Source organism: Oculina patagonica, chromosome 3 (genome assembly GCF_052425735.1).
Source record: "Oculina patagonica isolate OP01 chromosome 3, crgOcupat, whole genome shotgun sequence".
Lineage (NCBI taxonomy): Eukaryota > Metazoa > Cnidaria > Anthozoa > Scleractinia > Oculinidae > Oculina > Oculina patagonica.
Window position 1 is genome coordinate 18,299,755 of NC_135760.1, and position 21,156 is coordinate 18,320,910.

At 41.1% G+C, this 21,156-nt stretch overlaps 3 protein-coding genes and 1 pseudogene across 4 annotated transcripts in view; 1 reads left to right on the top strand and 3 right to left on the bottom strand.

Annotated features, from left to right (window-relative positions):
• LOC144645298 (transmembrane channel-like protein 7) overlaps positions 1-5,701 on the top strand; it is a 15,995-nt gene extending 10,294 nt beyond the window's left edge. For both annotated transcript variants that reach the window (XM_078504820.1, XM_078504819.1), the window contains 8 exons: positions 160-257; positions 412-525; positions 1,040-1,115; positions 2,164-2,294; positions 2,554-2,586; positions 2,976-3,098; positions 3,450-3,528; positions 5,485-5,701. In XM_078504820.1, the coding sequence (XP_078360946.1) occupies positions 160-257; positions 412-525; positions 1,040-1,115; positions 2,164-2,294; positions 2,554-2,586; positions 2,976-3,098; positions 3,450-3,528; positions 5,485-5,547 (717 nt within the window). In that variant the 3' untranslated portion in view covers positions 5,548-5,701. The remainder of the gene's footprint in view (positions 1-159; positions 258-411; positions 526-1,039; positions 1,116-2,163; positions 2,295-2,553; positions 2,587-2,975; positions 3,099-3,449; positions 3,529-5,484) is intronic.
• A 493-nt stretch (positions 5,702-6,194) lies between these two features.
• Positions 6,195-9,182, bottom strand: LOC144645692 (uncharacterized). The gene is made up of 2 exons (XM_078505245.1): positions 9,005-9,182; positions 6,195-7,209 (listed from the first exon to the last, which is right to left on the bottom strand). The coding sequence occupies exons 1-2, from the start codon at positions 9,123-9,125 to the stop codon at positions 6,647-6,649; spliced, it is 684 nt and encodes a 227-aa protein (XP_078361371.1). The 5' UTR covers positions 9,126-9,182; the 3' UTR covers positions 6,195-6,646.
• A 1,554-nt stretch (positions 9,183-10,736) lies between these two features.
• Positions 10,737-11,881, bottom strand: LOC144645693 (histamine H2 receptor-like; annotated as a pseudogene).
• A 5,295-nt stretch (positions 11,882-17,176) lies between these two features.
• LOC144647533 (uncharacterized) lies at positions 17,177-21,133 on the bottom strand. The gene has a single exon (XM_078507331.1). It carries the CDS (start codon positions 21,131-21,133, stop codon positions 17,177-17,179), a length of 3,957 nt encoding a protein of 1,318 aa, XP_078363457.1.
• Positions 21,134-21,156: the final 23 nt, after the last annotated feature.

The following is a 21,156-nucleotide window of genomic DNA, read 5'->3' on the forward strand; positions in this document are numbered from 1 at the left end:
TCAGCCATTCCACCCGTCCGTCTGTCCGTCAGCCAGACACCAGCCAGTTGGTCGGTCGGTCGGTCGTTCAGCCAGTCAGTTAAGTTAAACTGGCTTAAAACGGAAGTTCAAGTGTGAACATGTCTACCTTAACGTTTGATCTCAATTTTTGCCTGTTAGTGCTGGGAGAATGTCATTGCTGCAGAAATGTACAAATTGATATGGACTGACTTCTTCGTTACAATTTTGGTTATTGTTGCTGTCCAAACGCCTCGAAGGTAACGACGGCATATGAATTTTATTGCCAAAGTAAAAATTAAAGTTAAACTGCAAGTCTGTGTTTGTTTTTTATTTAAATCTCTGCAACATGAATTCTTTGCCTTAAAGTGGCGTTTCGTGGTTACTAATCGCCGATTAATCTTTTTTTAACAGATATTTTGCGGATTACGTTAGTTTAGGATGGGACTTGGGAAGGAAAGTTGGCCGCCCCGAGTTCAATATTCCAAATAACGTGCTTGAACTTGTTTATGGTCAGTCGCTGATATGGTATGTATGGCTTTAGAATTTGATCATTGTGTTTGTGAGGCTAAGCATACCCGACGTACAGGCAAATCAAATCAGATCCCATGGTAGTACGAAACAAGAGTTAGAAGAAAATTGACAAGTACTTTAAAGATTTTGGATCCCTCTCAAAACTGTGAAACAATCAAGATAACCTTGAAACGGTAAAAGAACACAAACAAATGAAAACCTTAACGTTCTCAGCCCGATCGAATTCTTAATGATACTGGGATAAGCGTTTATCGGCCTTCAAACAACCGATACCTGGGCTTTGGACTTGAAATCCGACTTTATTTACTTACTATGAAATCGTAGCTACCTAGCGAACAAACGCAATTGTTGAGCAATTTTTCTCCTGACCATTATCTGCAGGTTTTGGTATTTTTTTTTTCACTGTTTTTGGACCTTTACATCAGTGAAATTCTCAGTAAACTGAATCACAATAGCACGGCCTCGTTTCGACTTATGATTGGGTTTTCTTATTATTTACGTATTTTAGGATTGGTACATGGTACAGCCCATTTCTACCCCTAATGGCGATCATCAAACTTCCAATTACTTTCTACGCCAAGAAGGTAAGAACTTTGGCTCGCATTTTAGCTACTTCTTACAAAAACGATTATAGACCCGTTTTTAACTGAGTGTCCTTCAAAACCAAAGTTATCGAGCTCTGGCCAATCACAAAGGAGACAGACAAATCAGTGAACCAATCAAAACTCGAAGCCAATAGGCCATTTCCGAGTTACCTTTTGCCTCTGTTTCAAGACGAGTCTACGTGCAAAACCATTCAAATGAAAATGAGTTTGATTTGCATGAAAATGGACCTGAAGGTAAAACTCATTTTCATTTGAATGCTTTCGCACGTAGACTCGTCTTGAAATGGAGGCAAATGGTAACTCGGAAATGGCCTATACATGTAGACGGCGTGAAACCCGGGAAAACGTGCACGAGCGAGTCACGATTGGTTTTGGTTTACCTTATGATTGGTTAAGAAAGTGGCACAAGGTTGTTTTCTTACAATACTCAAGTGAAAGCCACTCTGTTCTCAATCACAGCTTTAAGATAAAGAATTCATCCCAATTTAGTTTTTCTTGTACTTTGTGAACCTCAGAAGATCACTTAGACAGAAATCCTATTACCTTAAGGTTACTATTTTTAGCGGCTACTAATTTTAGCGTTTTTTTAAAGCAAGATTTAGCGACTATTTAATTTAGCGATTTTCCGAAAAAGTTTGTGATATTGTGTAAACCAGTTTTTAATAAACATGAAACGAAGATGGAAATAAATGTTAAGTAAAAGAACAAACTCACTTGAAATTGAGCGAACATTTGAATTGCCAGAAAGAACAAAAAAGTTAACGGCATCTATTTTTTAAAGAATTTTCGAGTCGACAATGCTTATTTTTTCCCTTTGGAGTGGGAGGGGAGGATCTTGAATTTAGCGAGTATTAAATTTGACCGAGACAAATTTTAGCGAGCATTAAATTTAGCGATTTTAGCCGAACTCGCTAAAATCGCCAAAATTAGTAGCCGCTAACAATAGTAACCTTAAGGTATGAGATCGATTAAGCGAATGAGTGACGATCACCACCACAATTCGTGTACTGACTCACATTTGTTACAGGCGACTGTAGTGTATAATTGCTCGACCCAACAGAAGGCCTATCGCGCCGGGAGATCAAATTACTTCTTTATGATCCTGCTGCTCGGCACATTTCTTCTTTGCCTGGCTGCGGTGGCTTATGGAGTAACACAGTAAGGATTACTTTAAATCTTTGAACTAAGTTAAATAATTAAAAAAAAATTCAGTTAGGGTTTTCTCTTCAAAAAGAACTGAAGACTCCCTGCTCGTATCCAGCGCGATTCTTTTCCAACGGACGTTGGGAAACGAGGGGTACACTGGATAGGAGAATGAGCAGAAGTATTTTTATGACCTTTTTTTTACACATTTTTGATCTGGTTTTCACGCAAAGAAATTACAAAAATAATTGCCATGTGCTCATTTTTTTTTTAGAATTCGCCCGTCAGAGTTGTATGGACCATTCAGGTGAGTTCGTGGTTCAACAGTCTAGAATCTAATTTCTGTTCGTCATGCATTTTATTTAATTCTTCCCTGGAGAATTTGATTCATAGCTTGTTGACGCCTTTTTGTGAGGATTAAGGGCTTGTTGCATAATATACTGCTCAAGTCAGATGTTAAAATAGAGAATTTGACTATTCACCAAGCTCTTCAGTTCTGATCGGCGCCGTGTAGTGCGGGAGAAACAAAACCGTTGGCGAAATACACGAGTTTCCGACAACCCACTAACTCTACCTAGTGATTCACTCCTTGCTCTGCGATCCAGGAAGAAAGATAGAGACTTTTTTTGCATTGATACATGTGAGGAGACCTTATTCAGATTAGTAACGGCTAATTGTGTTTCTTCCATTTTTCAGAGGATTAAAAGAAGTCTATGACATCATTCCATGGACGGTGTCAGTTCTTCCCACTGCATTTCGTAACACGTTTCAAATTCTCAGCTCACCTGTTTTTCTTGTTGTGCTTGGAGTCGTTATTTGGTAAGTGTTCATGTAGGTTGAACCTTCTTTTTGTATGCAAAACAATTTCAGAAGCGGCGGAGCGTTTTAAAACGTGGGGGGTGGGATCGTACACCAAGGGCGGATCCCCAAAAAGTCTTTAACGGTGCCCGGTATGTCCGTAATCGATTTGTGACAATGCATAGCTTCATGGGTTGTTCTTTAGACGTCGAAGGGCAGAAAACCTATGCTCTGGAGTCGTCGAATGCCTGTTTTTGTTTCGGGGAGGGGGGCTTGATTCCCCCCTGCTCCGCCGCCTATGACGTTTTTCTTCTTCGCTCTGTCTGTACATGGGTGATTACTGACAACTAGTGAATTCTTTCCTTTTTTCAGTCTCGGTTTGTATTTCTTCTATGCCATAGCCAAGGTTTACCGAAAAATGATCAATGGACTGAGGGAAGAACTTAGTATGGTATGACTCCTTAGCTTAAGTTCACTCTAACTACAATCTTGGACAAAACAAGTTGAGACAAACGCATTTTACTCATTTTTCGCGAAAGTCTTGACTTGCAAGCGGGTTAAAAATATGCTTCACCCCATCTCCCCCTATTTCATGGGGTTTGAAATTCACCTGGCTCCAAACTTTGTGGAAATAAGCCAAATGTCTCAAAAGTCTTGTCAAGGATTGTAGTGTTTTAGGGTTGAATCTTGTTACAAACATCGATGAATGATTATGATGTAGATGGAAACTTGGATACTTTTGCCTTCAGGAAATACATAAAAGGTCTACAATGCAAAGAGGCGACGGGCTTTTTTAGTTCCACCTCACTCATAACATTTGTCCCTATTGCTTGGATTAATTAGAAAATGGCTTTTGCGCTTCATGCTGAAGTCACTTTAAGCTACTATATAAGCTTTAAAACACACTCCGCTACTAAAAGTCCGTCCCGTACGAAAATGTACCAGATAGAGCGGTTTTCTTTAAAATATCGAAAGTAATTTGTATATGCTTTGGTTTTGCATTACGAATCGTGGTGATTGGTTTAAAATCTCGCGCCACTTTCTCGTCCAATCAGAAGAAAAACCAAAACCAATCGTAGCTTGCTTACGCACGCTTTGCTTCCGGTTAAGTGGCTTTCTGGATTGTCAGCGTATTTAGTGATTGGCCAGAGCAATTACTTCGGTTTTGGTTTTACTACACGCAGTTGAAAACCGGTCTAAACAAGTGTTTGTCATAAACCTGTTCAATAGGTTATTTTCGAGTCAGTACACTTTGCCTCTGTTTCAAAACGAGTCTACGTGCGCAACTTTATATGAAAAAGAGTTTCACCTACAGGTCCATTTTCATGCAAACCAAACTCATTTTCATTTGAATTTTTTCGCACGTAGGCTCGTTTTGGAACAGAGGCAAAGGGTAAGTCGGAAATGGCCAAGAGAAAATAAGGGGATTATAGTCTATTATTTTATAGTTAAGTATAAAAATAAGCGAAAATAAGCCACGACGTTTCGAACTCATCTTGAGTTCATTATCAAGTAGATATGAGTAAAATAACGGTCGAGTTAAGTTTAAATGCAATTGACCACTAAACACTGCTTTTAAAATATTCTAATATACTCTATCACCTCTATTTGCATTTAAACTTAACTCGACCGTTATTTTACTCATATCTACTTGATAATGAACTCAAGATGAGTTCGAAACGTCGTGGCTTATTTTCGCTTATTTTTATACTTAATTGTATATTGAAATGTTCTCTCATTAGTATTTTATAGTTGACTTCGTTTTTTGTTTTTAGAGGAAGTCCGCCAGGACTTCGAGTAGTTGTTGGACAAAATTATGTACCAAAACTATTTACACCTGATTGCAAGCTTTTGTGTTACTGCTTCAAATATCTTATCGAAAGAAATCTTTTCTAACAACACCACACTTCGAAAACACATTTTGAAGTTCCGCTGAATTCCACTGAATTGCTTAAAATATGTAAGCTTTTGCCCATAGCTTGTGAACTTAAATATCATTTTCTCAGACTCTGATAAGAAATTGTTGTACCAGAATTATTTCCACCCTATTGCAAACTTTTTTGTTACTGCTTCAAATATCTTATCAAAAGAAATCTTTTCTAACAACACCACACATCGAAAACACATTTTGAAGTTCCGCTGAATTCCACTGAATCGCTTAAGACGAATTTACAAAATGGCTACACGTGAGATTTTGCCCATCCTTGTAAACTTTGAAATTAATTTTCTCAGACTCTGATAAGAAATTGTTGTTGGTGTTATCACGGATAATTATTTACATCTTTACCTTTTATTAAGGGTAGGAAATAACGCAATAGGATTTAAATTATTCTGGAAATTGATTTTTGTCCAACTTTAATAAATATTACTCGACTTCCTAGTGGATTCCGTCTTTATCTCTTTTAAGGAAACACGAGACAAGAAGTACCTACTACAGCTGTTTACAAGTCAGGCTGAAGAGAAGAGTTGAGGACATACACGGTTTTCAGCCTATGTGCCATTGAAATGTTTGACTTTGCTGTGCGAAATTATTGAACCCTTGGAAAAAGAAAACCAACTTCTAAAACGTCTCAAATAATTCGACGTTGTCACTTAAAGATGAATTCCAGTCCGTACTGCGCAATCTCGGCGCAAGATGTGAGCCCACCGAAGGGAAGACGCCAATTCCCGACACTTACCTCCATAACGCCAGAATCCGCAGACAAAAAACGAGTAGAAGAACCGACGCATCACCGACGTAGCCCGGACTCTGAACGAACGAACTGTAGGCGGACAAAAAACGTCATGATGCTGCACCGAGTGAACGCACGAACAAAACAAACGAAACAAACCCCGAGTCTGCGCAGACGGACGGAATCATCTTTAAAATTGGTTAAAATTGTTGTATAATTATTCTAGGGACCTTTTTTTTTAGTCCCTTTAGAAATTATTGTCATGAAAAGAAGTTTATGAAACTTAATTTAATCAAGACCTTATCCAATATAATGTGCGCGAGAAGTGAAAACAACGAGTTACAAAATATGGCCGAGCAAACGCTAGCCTCCAGTCCTTGCGCGTCCATGTTTTTTTCTCTTTACTCGACTGCGCTTATATATATAAAAAATATATAAAACTATATAAAACTTTATTTATCCTCGTTCTATAATTGACGAGAGGAAAGATGGCCTATTTAGAGTCTTTAATATAATTAAAGCAGACTGATGACTAAGAAAATTGTTAATTTGAAAGGTCTTTGGAAACCTCACATGCAACTAAATAATCAAAAATACACGAATTAAGAAAAAACATTGGTATAGGCAGTTGCCAATTAATTTTCTCTACACAAGAGATGTTTATTTTATAATTAAAGAGATATGATCAAACCAGAGCACATGTTGTTCATATTATTTTATTATTTTTTATTAGTTTAAAAAGCCGAAAATGGGTTGTTGGTCTTTCTTAGTATTAGTATTTGAGGGAAAATAATTTTCCAGTGGTCTGCACAAGTTATATAGCCCTTTCACCTTCTCAGAACTTATGTTTATGCTTGCTAAATCTAAAAACAAAATCCCTCACATTTTCGCGTCCACTCAATCGATGTCTACTCGGAGCGTTCCGAACTTGGGCGTCAAAAATGGATTTGCAATCGGTGTACAGCACACGAACTTAATGGCAACTATCGGAGAGCACGGATCGTCGTAGTTCACGTACCCAGCCCTTATTTCCGCTCGGAGCCAGTTCGTCAACCGACGAAAATCATCAGGCGTAAAAAACAACTGAACGACCAAAGCCAGAACGCCAGCGCCTATCGGCGAGTGATGGGCTTTCATGACTTCATGTAACAGCTCTGATCTGTTGCCAAAACTTCCAAGTAGGATAATCGAAGAAGACGCGTTTTTATAGACGTAACCGTTTCTGGAAAATCCACCTTTCTCCAGAATGCCATCTTTGCCGAATAGCTGGAACATTACGTTTGCCATGTATCTGTTTATGGGGAAGTTGATTGTGGCTGATTTAAAGGTGGGTTCGGGTGTCGGTGTATTTGGGATCTCGTCACGTTTTAGGTCAGCTTCGAGCTTTCTTTGGGCATCTTCGTGTGCGGATGAGTTCTTTATCATGATGGCAACTGGTCTTCGGTAGAAGTTTAACATGACTAGAAAAAAGGCGTTGAATTTAATTATTACACTTCAAGTACAAACATAAACCGAAGTTCGTACTAAATATATGGTATATCAAAGCGAATTATTTGCTTATAGCTTGAAAATAAGATAGTCAGAAGATAGAGCGATTTCACTTAACCCGTGAAATAGTTATTGCACTTTAAGATACTATTAGACACAAATTCCATTTTTTTCTTTTTTGACTATTACGCACAAACTGGTAGATATTGTTTCACGGGTTAAATGAAATCACCCTATACCAGATACGGGGGCGGGGAGGGGGGGGGGGGGGGGGTGGAAATACTTCTATACGCCCATTAGTGTTAAGGAATAAAGATATTTTGAACTCTAACTAAGTAAGAAAGGAATTTCATGTTACAGAAGATTTTAACACATTTCAAAAGCATCAGGACCAAGGTAAACTTGAGAACACAAGAGCTTTTTTTATAGTTCGTCTACGTTCGTTTGTCTTCGATCTTCGCCATTTTCAGTGATGACCTCACTTGTCTTTTACTTGTAACAGGATTTTTGAAGCATTTGCGAGAGATGCTATTACAAAAATCAATTTTTTATTCACCGGCTGAACATCTTATAATCTTGATATCAGGGTAGGCAGCCCTGCGTGATATCTGCATCTACATGCCTCTGGAAATCATGCCTCCTATGACAAGGTATTTTCACTGTTACTCTATAGATACAATCAAATGTCTAATGGTTGAGATACAGTGGAACCCCGGGTAACTCGAACTCGGATAACTCGAACAACCCCGCTAACTCGAACTAACTTCTATTTCCATTGGATCCACTTTTCAGTCATTTTTACTCGGTTAACTCGAAAACCCCGCCACCCTGCGAGCAGAGCCTCTTTTAACTTCCCTGTGACTGAAATTTGGGAAGTATATCAGTGGAAAAGAAAGGGCTCTGCTCGCAGGGTGAAACCCCGCTAACTCGAACTTTTTTTCGTTTCCCTTTAGAGTTCGAGTTACCGGGGTTCTACTGCCACAAAAGGCCATCTTAATCAGCAAATTGGAATTCATTTAAAAGTAAGAGAAACATAAATTGGACCTATCCCTCTCTCTTATTCAATGCTCACTTGCTTCCTAAAAACATTGTTAAAAATACGATAGCACATCAGCACAAAACGATCTCAAAGAGCTTCAAAACTCCGCATAACCGTGCAAATGTCTTATCTCTGTTCATCTGATTGTATGTGTTTTTAATTTTAACTTCTCAGAATCATGTTCAAAGTAGTGCCGTTTAAAGTAACTTGCTTCTGCGTTGTGGATTTCAGTGTTATTCTAAGGTTTCGTAAAAGGTTTTTGACGATTTCGAAGGCGTGAGAAATGGCACGCCAGATATAAAGTGTTCCAAAATAGTGCAAGATTGAAATGTTTTGTTTTTCAGGTCATGAAGCACTTGTGAAAGACGTAAATCATACCTTTGATTCTACACCAACATAGTACTTACTGCTACTGTAGGTGATCAATTTTACATGTTACTTTTCAAGCTCTTTGATAAAATTGAAGCCGAAAAATAATATAACCACGCATGCGACAAACTTGTGTTGCGTTTTTTAATTCTAGCTCAAATTGCTGATGTGCGCTTGGTATCAGAAAACTGCAACGTGTAAGAACACATTGCTTTAACGAAGTACAACATATTTGTATAGATGAATTTTTCTTCGATTAACTCTAGTTTCAATGAAGAAAATAATAATGAAACATAATTCTTAGAGGATGTGTCTCCCACACTCAGGGGTAATCAAAATATATAAATTGGTGAACTTACATCTGAATGTGTTTTTAGTGGCTTCGTTAATCGAGCGGGTTTTTCGTGTGGCGTTTAGCGTTGTGATTCCTAGCATGAATACTACGACCAGTAGCAAAATGCGTAATTTCCCCACTGCCATCGGGCAAAAAGTGAAGTTTTCTCCGCAAGCGATGTTTTCAAAGCCATAAAATGATACTCAGATTGCTAAAAGACGACGGTTTCCTTGGATACAAACACTTCATTGTGAGAATTTATAATTCAGTTTCATTTCATTTCATTGTGTACATAAACTGTCGGGTTTTCTATTGTAGTGCACGTCTGGAAACGTCGTTTAATGACATCTTCGAGGAAATATTTTTCAATGAGAAAACACTTTTTAATAACTTTAATTTTCATCAGCTGATTTAAGCACCGTGTAAGTAAGGAGTCAAACCAGAAGTACAAGTACTTTTGGTTAAATGTACAATTTGACCATTCTTGTTTTCAAACCGGCGAGGATGAACATTTGACTTACAATTATGCACTGATGCCGGAGTCGATTTCCTCACCACTGCAATATTGTTATGTTTTTCTTTTAAAAGTGCTATTACGTTACTGTAATCTAAATCGGTAATCTAAATACAGTATGTTTATTTCACGGCGAAAACCTATATTGGCTGGAGTTTGGGGGCGGGGGAAGGGGGGAGGACAATACGGGGAGGCTCACGGGAAAAGTGGTTTCTTTTTCACGCTGTAGTCCAGTTTGAAATAAAAGACTAACCCAGTTTTGTTTTGAAGCTTAGCAAAAAGTGGTCCACGTTAGCAATCGCAAATGAAATTGAAATTTCACACAAGCAGCACGTCAAATCCGGTTTAATTTTAGATGATCTACTACTAATGTTATTCTTTTTTACTTTTATTTTTCTTCGTTCTATGCCTGGCAGTTAGTTGGTGCGTGCTGTTACATGCACAAAACCTTAGGTAGGCGCGTGTTTTCAAGAAAAATAGAGCTTTTTTCACGGAAGCAATACTTGGCAGTTAAATGCCTCAAGCGAGTAAAGGAATAGCCTGCGTGGCCGGCGTTCGAAGGGGAGGGAGAAGGGAAGTTCGAGCGCGAAGCGCGAGAGAGAGAGAGTGCGAAGCGCGATCGTGGGGATACGATCGCACTTCGCGCTCGAACTTCCCTTCTCCCTCCACTTCGAACGCAGGCCACGTAGGCTAGCGAAGGGAGGGTAAGGCGTTGCTTGGCTAGGGCAATGCCAGTTCAGCCAATAGAACCGAAGAACAGTCACTATATTATCACCCAGTTCAATATTCGATCGGGAATACACGGCCCTACAAGCTTCTTTCTTTAATCATCACCGTGTCTTAATAAAGGTAGTTTATTCATTTATTTTATTTTATAATATCCATACATCGTGGTGAGAAAAAAAGAATAATATTCACAGAGGGGACATTGTATGTGTTAATCACCACAAAATTCTTGGAAATAATATTACAAATACATTTTGTCGATGAGTTGGGATAAGTCCTATTTTACAACATAACAACAACAACCTCTAGTGTACTCTGCCACAAAGAAAAATAAACATGAAAAGTATAAAAACGAAGAGTACGCCTGCCGGAAAACCATAGGAGCAGTGAAGCCAGGCAGCCAGACAGTAGCATTAAATGAAATAAATTACAGGCGGCAAGAGGAATAAACAAAAAAAAAAACGAAAAAAAAGAGCTTGGGACCTGTTTCTCAGAAGCAGTTGAAATGTGAAATCTCCGAGAATTCATCTTGAATTTAGCGAAACGGTGTAAGCAGTCAGTCGTACGCTACCGGTCTGCCCTATGACGCTTACATGACGCCTATTAGATAGCGATGTGTTGCTTGTCTGGGAGGATTGCCTTGACTTGCGCAGTGCGCCTCTGCCGATTCTTCTGATTGACAGGAAGAGAGCGCGATAAGTCTCCTTGAACTTCCGGTTGCTGAGAGAGTAGATGAAGGGGTTTAGGGCCGAGTTGAGGTATCCCAGCATCAATAGCGAGACTAGTAGTTCATGTGGCAATTTAAAAAAGCACTGTTTACAAAGAGTTAAGATAGTACTGATCACGCTGTAGGGAAACCAACAGACAAACAATACGCAAATTATAAAAGCAATCGTTTTTGTCGCTTTGAGATTTCTCTTAAATGTTCCGTGATCGCGGGGAGTAGGGTGTCGGACTATGTGGCCTGGAGACGAGTTTGCCGCGTCACACAACTCTTGGCAGTTTTTCACGTTCTGAGCGATGCGATTAATCTTGAAATAAATGCCAGCTATAATGAGCAAAGGTAGAATGAAGTGAAGAATGCTACTCAGAGCTGAGTACGCTGGTGTGATGTTGAAGTAGCAGTAGCTTCCCATTACGTAGGAAGGATGGTATCGCCAACCCAGGAGAGGCAACATAGAGAATGCAAGGGAGTAGCACCACAGAGCAACCACCACCAAACGAGAGCTCTTCACAGACAGGAACTTCGACTTGCGAAACCGTCGGAGTGGATCACTCAGGGTCTTGTAGCGGTCAATTGTGAGGATCAAGAGAGTCAATAACGACGTAGGTACGCTGAAGAGATAAGCTGTCGTCCATACTATACAAAGAGCTTCACTGTGCTTCCAGACTCCACTCGAGGAGAAGACTTTCAGCGTCGAATGGCATGGCGAAGCTCGCCGTCAAAAGATCACAGCAAGCCAGTGAAAAGATGAAAGACATTGTTGGCGAAGAACGGAGCCTTTTATTGAGGCAAATCGCCAAGCAAACCAAACCATTTCCAAGAAGGGAAATGGCAATGATCAGAGAGTAACAAACCACAGAAATCTTTACAAATACCGGGTGCCAAACGGGGTTGAATCCTTGACCCAAAGACGTGTTCTGAAAAGATGTGTTGTTCATTTTACCGCGTCGAGCTTCAAACTGTACCGCGTCGAGCTTCAAACTGAACCTGACAAGGTAAAAAACATTGTAATAGGAAAGGAAATTAGTTGAAATTGTTTACATTTCCTGGTCAAAACAAATGACTGAAAATAATCAAAATTACTGACGCGATTAACTCTTGTCTGTGAAAACAACAGAAGGAATACGGATCGTGTACAAGCGCATAACCACTTCAAATCATTTAAATCGTCGTATTCCTTACATTGATGCAAGAAACAGTCAAAATTGAATCGTATTACGTCAGATAGTTTCAAAGTTCAAACTTTCAAAAGTAATTTTTGCTAATGACGTCACTAAAACGTAAGCTTATGGTTGCCAAACGTAGTTTAGAAGAGTCGCGAAAAATGATGTACACAAAATGTTTTCTCTCGGGCGTTTTAAGACAAATTTAAAAGCTTTTAAATCATGAATGGCACTTATGGCCCACTTTTCTCTTTAAAAACATTAGTAATTATGTTACTTACTTAAAGTGAATTTCTCTTTAATTTACGAACACTTTAGAACATTTATTTAAGTGCGTGGTGACAATTTGTCGCTTTAATAGAAATGTATTTGTTTTCAAGCATAGCAGTATATTAATATTAAAACCACTGTGGTAATTAGAGGTCCAATAACATTGGAACAGAGTTTTTTTTCTTTTTAGCTAATAGAAAAAGGCTTAGCAGGATTAAGTGAATCAGAGTTCCATAACTGTTAATAATTATCCCAAATCAAAAAGCATTCTGTTCAAGCTAGTGAAACATTCTACGAAAATGTGTCGAAAAATGTTAGTTATATCCAATTTCTTTCTCCTTTAATCGTTCTTTAGTTTAAACTAGAGTGGGAGTTTTTTTAGATAAAATTTCCATGTTTGTTGCGTAATGTCCGTGGATTGAAAAAAAATCGCTTCGGTTGGGATAGTGAAAAAAAATCTACCCAGGTTAACATCAGCAAGCGAGAGATTTTGGAGTTTGCTTTGCACACGTGATTCTGTTCAATCAAGAAGATTTTTATTGATGATCTGTGACTCATGTTTTTTAGTAGGTCTTATCCAATATTCTCGAAATTGTGTCAAAAAAGACGCTTTTGGCTGGCAAGAGAAATTTTCTGAATTTTTCTTTAAAAATTACCATTAATTTGCTTCGCTGTTTTAAAAACCAAATTAAACGAATCTCAGCTTCTAAATGGAATTTGAGCTTTTACTAAACTAACTAGAGAGCGCATCCTCGATATTCTTAGTGTCTCTATTGAAAGCGATAAAAGCTAAAAAATTTTAAACAAAAACACAAAATGTGTAGCCTGATGTAAGTTTTTTTTTTTTTTTTAAGCAATCTTCTAAAATCTCTCTCAAACACTCACCTTTTTGCACCTAAAAGATCTCGGCAGAGAAAGATTGAGCAATGCTAGCTAATTCTATCCTTTCGTTTAGTATCATTTTATACCGAAATTGGTAAAGCGATATCTGATGCAAAAGACTCTACCGCTTGACAAGTGAATGACATTTTTCTGTAAAGCCCGTACACAAAAGTTTCCGACAAAAACCCCTTAACAGGTAAATGTTTGATTTATTATTTGTATATTTCAAACTTAGAAGATCGGACAAGATTACATGACCACGTTCTCCGCAAAGTTCCACCTTAATTCTATTTCAGTCTTGATTAAATTTTTTTTGATGGTGACATTTTTTCAAATTAACGATTGTAGTATTCAATTTGACATATTGGTTTCTCCCACGCAAACTTCTTAATTTGAAATAAACCTCGACATGTTTCGTTTTTAGACATTCAAATAAAGGCTGACTCCGAGCCTAAATGATCACGGCGCAATATTAAATACATGTTCTGTACCCTAACGATTGCAAAACTAGAACTGGAACTGTAATTACAGCTCGGTTTTGACTCATAATAACAGCCATACTTCATATTTATAAACCCAAAACGTGCATGACCTTGGTCTCGAATTGACTAAAAATTCAAAATCTCCTGGTTTCTTTTACAACTTCTCGATAACGTCAAATAAGGCAATTACCTCTCAAAAAAGACAAACATCCTCGCTTTTCGGTTGCAAGCTAATTATGTAATGTTAACACAGTTTATTTTAATGATGGTTGTCATCTTGAGTAGAAAAAAATATGGAGTTACAAGTTCTTGTGCCAAAATAAAAAGAAAAGATGCACAAGCATTAAAACGTTTCACAAGACAATTGGATAATATTAAATTTGTTACAATAATAATCAACACTCTGTCAGTATACAGTAGCAGTTTTTCATAAAGACAAAGTTTTCGTGTTATAGCCAATGACTGATCGCCATTTTTACGAGTTGTCTGGGGCCATGACATTTCGGCTGCCACTTACGGCAACTTAGAGTTTTTTCCATTAAACCAGAACTTCCGGAAATTCGGTCGGGATCTAATAGAACAATTAGCTGCGGTAGGAAACCTTTGAAGAAAACAGCTTATTCCACAATCTGTTTCTTTTTGTTTTCAGCTCGACTGGTCCGACCTATCCATTGAGTCAAACTTAACTTCTGTTTAAGAATATTGCCGAATCCAAATATAGCAATAAAGTTTGTGTCAGTTTAGATTCTCGTCGAGTTTGCACGGTTCTTAAAATCAGTTCTTATATGTTTAAAGATTGGCCAAAGAAAAAATTCTCAATGTTCTGCTGCAATGCAAGTTAGGCAGACCGAAATAATATACTAAATGTGACCAACCATTCGACCAGGGCAAGCGTTAGTTACGCTACGGCATCCCATATTAGGTTTACCCTTTTCCATCGGTACTGAAATGTCGTTCTGTTCTGTTACAGTTCATGACTTTGTTCAACCGGTCAATCCGGTTGAAATGGAAATGGATCCACCCTTAGACTACACGAGAACCGTTTGTTCTTCTTTTACCCGCGGAGGATCTGAGGGAAAGCAAGAGGAAACATCTGACGCTCCTATTATTAAACTTCAACAGTGTCAAAAGAAGCTTACTTCTTGTGAACGGACAAAACAATATATCAGCTAGCGGGCAAGGCAACACAGCCGGCCGCACATTTAAGTAAACTCCCTGTTTCTCTAAACTGATCAGAGCATAGTTAGTAGTTAGTTAGTCTCCCTCTTCTAACTATGATCAGAGTCAATAATAATAAAGCTTTTTGAAAAACAAGTAAAAGATGAAAGTCGAAAAAATATCAGTTTAATGCTGCGAAAAAGAAAACAAAAAAAGAAAACAAACAAAACGTTTGGAGTTTAGGGGTTTTTTTTTTTGTGGCCGGCCGCCGGTGTTTTTATGTATGCCCTTTTCCTTTTTCCCAAATCCCCCCAAAAATTTTATTTTTTTTCCCATAAAAAAAAATAAAAAGAATTTTTTTAAACCCCGCCGCCCTGTACTTTTGAAAGCCTTGGCTTCTATAACAACCACGTAAGCTTTTTTAACCTATTTTCGCCACCGCAAACTAGCTCACGTCAATTTTTTTGACATAATAAAAGGAATGATACGTGCGTACATAGATAAAGATGATTGAATTTATCTTTTGTCCAACTCGCTATCCTACTATTAAGCGCACAAGTTTCTAATTCAACTCTTTTCACAAAATATAAAAAAAAAGTAAGAATAAAAAAATTAAGAAATAGAATTTTTCTTATGGCTGATTGTATAGTTCTCCTAGTACGTCGAAAATCCGTGACCTGAATAATAATTTATAGTGGTTTACAGTACCAAAGTTCTAATGGCTCCCGGTATGTTATTAGCCGATTAAGAACGAGACCTGACATATCAATTATACAACGATAATAATGTTTGGTAATTAAGATAGATTGTAAAGGCTCATCACGCACTGTTTTATTTAATTGGGTGGAGACTTATTTTAAGTTGCAATTTCAAGGGCAACTTTAATTTAGCTTAAGTTGTTGCGATTTAGCCAAGACACTCTTGTGAACTTTAGATCGACAGTTTAACGGCAATTCTTCCGCAGTTTTGAACTGACTCGCAACGATCGAGTTGCAATTAAAGAGCAATTTCACTGCAGTCACCGAGTCGTCGCTCTTTTCCTTAGTTAGCTATTTTTAGCACGTTTGTCGCATCCCACTGCTAAGTGGGATCCTTTTAAATTAAACAGCTTTATTTTAAGTAGTCATATCGGTTAACTTAGAGCCTAAAACCTCGCTTTCATGTTGCATATATAATGAGGGATGACGTCATCCGAGTTGGACCGGAAGTGAAAAGACCGGAAGTAACCTAATTTGCATAAAATGCGCGAAAAGGGTATCGGCAGTAGCCAATCAGATTGCAGGAGTATTGGAATGGACCAATCACAGAGCAGTATTTCTGCGCATGCGTAAACGGTCAAACCACGTGACTTAGGGGGGTGATGACGTCATAGGAGTCGGTCCCAGGGTCGTCCGGGGGTGGGGGAGTGTCGGTCCTAGGCCCCGGACGGTAGAAATGAACTCGGTCCCAGTCCCCGCGCGGAAAAATCCGAAAATAGGTGTAAATAGGCGTAAAAGGGAAAACCACGTGACTTAGGGGTGTGATGACGTCATAGGAGTCGGCCCCAGGGTGTTTGGAGTGGCGGATCCAGGCCCCGGACGGTTAGAATGAACTCGGTTCCAGTCCTCGCGCGGAAAAAAACGACAAGACAAGAAAATAGGTGTAAAAACAGGTTTTTTAATAACAGGTTTTTTATGTTAAGGTACAAGACACTAAAAAACGGTAACAAGTGGTCCTAAAGCCCCGGTAGTGTAACGGGTATCACTCCTGCCGCTGAGGTAGGCAATCGAGGTTCGAGTCCTCGCTGGGGATATTTTTTTTTTCCTTGTGTCAATGTTCCCTAAGCCCTAGTGGCCGCGCACCCTGGGAATGAACGTGTACAAAGTTAGCAAGACCACCATCCTATAGCTATATATGGTTCACAAAGTGCCATACTGTCCTTGTGGTATCTGGAACTCAATACTTTGCACTAAACGCATGCGCAGATGAGTCTACATTGCTTTTTCTAGGTCGGCGATTCTGAGAAGACGCACGCTTGTGAAGCTATTTCGTGAGAGAGGGGGGATGGGGGTATCCCCCTTTCTCGGGTGTACTGGGAACGAGTAAGAGAGTTTTGTTTGTTTGCTCAAGTCGGTGATCGAATGCACATACGACACCATGTAAACGTTCAACCTGTTCTTTAATGTGTTCAAAATAAAGGAACTTTACATCTTTTACTAGTTGTTTACGTTCGCCTGACCATGATGCAAATAAGCAATTGAAAATAGTGGTAATGGTTTTATAATGACATAAAAAAAAGTCAAAGGTCCATTAATACTTCAATGTTCCTTTTGTCTTGCTCGTTCAATTCGGCCGAATCCATAAGCTCTTGCGCTTCCGCCTCGGGTCTGGGATCCAATTGGCTGTAACCATACGGGTACGTGTAGAACAATGCCGTGTCGATCACGCGTTTGCTGAAGACCATCTGGTACTTTTTGGTCTGTGGCACCGTTTCGATGGCGTACTGTTTGGCGTTGCGTACAATGTGGTACGGTTTCACGACATCTGTTTGTCGGACACCGGACTGCAAGGGTTGTTGAATGTCATCGATGACGTTCTGACGCAAGACCCTGTAGTTTAACTGTTTGGACCCTTCACTGTTTAATGAGATGCCACGCACTTTACACTCTTCTTTGCCATTTTTTGTCAAGTACCCGTAGTTCTTGGGTCCCCCAGAGGCAAACTCGATGATGTAGTCTCCCGTGCTGAGCTCGTCTTTGAAGTCTCCCAGATAATCTCCTAGGCTGGGATTCTGTTCTCCTGGGCGAGTGACAAAAACGACACTGTCGGTGTCAAAGTAGAGGACTCGTTCTTGCAGGAGGTCGAGGGCCTCGTAGAGTCGTAGCCGGGCCCAACAGGTGGTAAAAGCTGCCACGAAGATGTTAAGATTGGGCGAGACTGGATCATCTTCGAGTTTGTGTTTGAAGTGGATCTCGACCCTTTGTTCAGTGAGCACGCTCACGTAACGAATGTCATATTTGTCGCTCTCGTGGAACTCACTAAATGCTACGGGATCGTCAAACTCTCGCACCTGGGTCTTGTTGGGTTTCTGCCCGAATTTTCCCCACATGGAGTTGAGCATCAACTTGGCCAGAGTACGTAGACCAGGATTCTTTTTGATGTTGCTGGGGTCGAGTCGAATTCCCTCTCGGGCGAAATAATCTTCAACGTACTGGCGTTGTTTCTCCGGATCGTCACCCACGTGGGAGGGCCAACCGCTGGCTTCTTCTTTGATCTTCAGCCAGGTGTTGACATAATTGGCAAAGAGCCCCTCCTGCCGTTCCGGAAAGTTCCACGCCTCGTGAATGCGCAGTATCTTGTACCCCTTTTCCACGGCCACTTCCAATTCGGGGGTGCACCACGTTCCCGTAATCTTACGCTGCTCGACGGTGTGACTGCAGACGAAGGTTCGGTCCAGCATGGGTTTGGCCATTTCTTCTTCGACGCAGGTGCGGCACAGCGGAAAGGTCAGCTTGTCGTTCTGCCTCAGAGGTAACACGGGATGATACAATCCGTACGGGGGAAGAACAGTGCACTTGGCTATGCCGAAGAAGCGAGAGATGTCGGTGTGGCCTGGCTGAAAGATGATGTCGGGATGACCGATGGGGTAGGTGGAATTTTTGTTCACGTACGGATAAAGTGACGTATAATCGTAGTACTTGATTTCTTCCTCATTCTCCTCGTCCGCCTGATGGTACAATTTAACGGCATTGGTGCGACCACCACAGAACGCGTCGCGGGGATTCAGTGGTTCCACAATGTCTAAATTGTTCACAAACGCTTTGATCTCCTCTTTCTCCTTCTTCATCCGCTCCCACTCGCATTCCCATACCGTCACCACATTGTAGCCCTTGTCTTTGAGGAATTGGATTTTCTTCTGGGTACACTGGTACACGTCATCAGCGCAGCGATCTTCGAGACGTTTGTGAAACTCGGTTCGGTTGGGGTAACACTCTGGACACCCGTGCCAAAAACAGCCCTCGAACTCGTACACGGTGTTGGTCTCCTCGTCGTACCCGTCCACGGTGTAGCGGCTGTTGGGGATGCGGTATTCCCCCTGGTTGGCTGCGTGCTGAATGCGAATCCCTACAGACTCGTGATGAAGATCGTCTGGAGACTCCAGCAAACAGTGTTCCTTCCAGTGCAGCCATTCCAGGGAGACTTTGGAGTGGTTGGTCTTCATGCGCCATCCATGCAGTGGCTCCGAGGCGATAGTATTGGGCGCCATACGGTTTTGTCGCAGATCTCTGTTGCAGGCCGAGGCTATCGTCATGTTGTCGAATGGGTTGAACTCGGATTGTTTCTCAAACAGACGTTTGAAGGTCAGACAACCCTCTTTCAGCAGTTTGACGTCCGATTCACAGTACTCGATCAGTTCCTTTTGGAAATCAAACTCTACGTTCATGGCCACTTGCTCGTCGTGCCACGTCTCAAAGTCTTTGCGACCGCCCACGGACATGGTCTCGGGCATGTAATGCTGCTTGTCGGGAATGTGACCCACATAGTCTTGGTTCTCAGGAGTGTTGAACAGGTGTGGAAAGAACCCCTTCTTGAGCTCCACGAGGCCAAAAGTTTTGGGAAAGGCTGAGAGAGGCATCTGAAAAAAGGAGAGAGAGTCGATGAAGCGTATCTTGTCAAACGTCACTTGCATCAACTTGCCGCCATTACGCACTTGGTTGATGATCCGATTTTGACGATGGTATTCGTCCACCACGAAGTACCCATCGTATCCCTGAAAGTTGTGGGCTATTACCGTGACGGGTCGGGTGTCACCTTCGGTCAACGTGTCGAGCCACTCGAGAAAGTCTCGTACACAATGTTCTCCTTTAAAACGTTCCGGGCTGTCGTCGTTCTCCGTTTCTGCAATCAGCAAGTTGGGGACGTGACGCCCAGTGTCCTGCATAGCTTCAATGTCGAAGAACACATGAAGAGGTGGCTTGTCGTCATCGTCTTGTTCAATGTCCATCCCTTCATCATTGGCCTCTAACGTGGCAAGACCCGCGGCAGCACCACGCTTTGCTTTCTTCTTTTTCTTCTTTTTCTCCTCCTTTTCTTCTTGGGGGGATTTGGCCACCTGAACAAAACACTTGTGCGTGGCCACTTCCACGTACTCGCGACAGGATCGGCATTCCACGTAACCGCATTTGTGCTCCTTCTGCTCCTTGAGACCCACCAACAATTTCATGCATTCGAGACACTTGCGGCGATGGGTGCACACGCTGACATTCTGGACATCAGCCACTTTACCATTGTAGGAATACGCCAGATGTTGTTGCAAACAAGCGTCCCCGTGAAAGAGCCGTTTACAGGACCCGCACGGCAAAGAGGCCCGTTGTCGTCGACACTTGGCTTCCATGTAATCCGAACAACGGTTTTGCAGACACGCGGGACAGTGGTCCGGGTTGTTGGTGCACGCGTGTCGTCCTTCGTCGTTATAAGGTTTGAGACATCGCCAGCAGAAGTAGCTGTTCACAAAGTACCCTGGCAGACTGGTGATGACGTCATAATGGTTGCCATTGTACACCAGAACAAGTTTCTTGTCTTGGGGCGGTCCGAAGGTAAGAACTCTGTAACCACGGGTTTCATCCACTAGAAGTAACTGGTACTCGTAGAGGGATGGGGCCCGTGAAAACTTCTGCAATTCCTCGTAGCCACACGGACCAAAGGGTACGTCTGCCTCATGATGTAATAATAGAGCCTGCTCGTACTGGATCCTTGTACCCTTTTGGAAGCCCTGCCAATTCGGATGATTGTCCACCTTGGCTTTGGCTGTCACGATGGCACGCGCACAACAGAGGTCATCTTTGTTCTTGACGGTCACGACACTATGTTTCAGACGCTTGTGCGTCACGGGGTTAGAGTAACCTGGTTTCAGTTTTCTCTTTCCACTACCACGCGGTGGAGCCCGGACGTGGGTGAAGGACAACTGGAACGTATCGTCCATCTCAAAAGACTCGTTCGAGTTTAAAACTCGGGCCATTTGATCCAGAATGCCATCCACGCGTGAACTGCCTGCAAGCCACTCGGATGCCGGTAGCCGTCTGTAACCATACACGTGATTTATTCTGTTGCTGGCCAAGTTAAAATAGACGTGATCCCTGTCCGGTATTCCTTCACGCCGGATCAAGTTCTGCAAGGCCTCGTACACGGCATCCCTCAGTTCGGCGTTGAGGTTTTGACGGGTGATAAACTGTCCCCTCTGGCGTAGGTTAGCCATGTAGTGACGTTCGCGTACGCCCA

Bases quoted from the DNA above. Each gene is read 5' to 3' on its own strand.
- LOC144645692 (XM_078505245.1), bottom strand. From the start codon at position 9,125: ATGGCAGTGGGGAAATTACGCATTTTGCTACTGGTCGTAGTATTCATG. The intron at 7,210-9,004 runs GTAAGTTCACCA...CCTTTTTTCTAG, and splicing joins CACTAAAAACACATTCAGAT to TCATGTTAAACTTCTACCGA.
- LOC144647533 (XM_078507331.1), bottom strand. From the start codon at position 21,133: ATGGCTAACCTACGCCAGAGGGGACAGTTTATCACCCGTCAAAACCTC.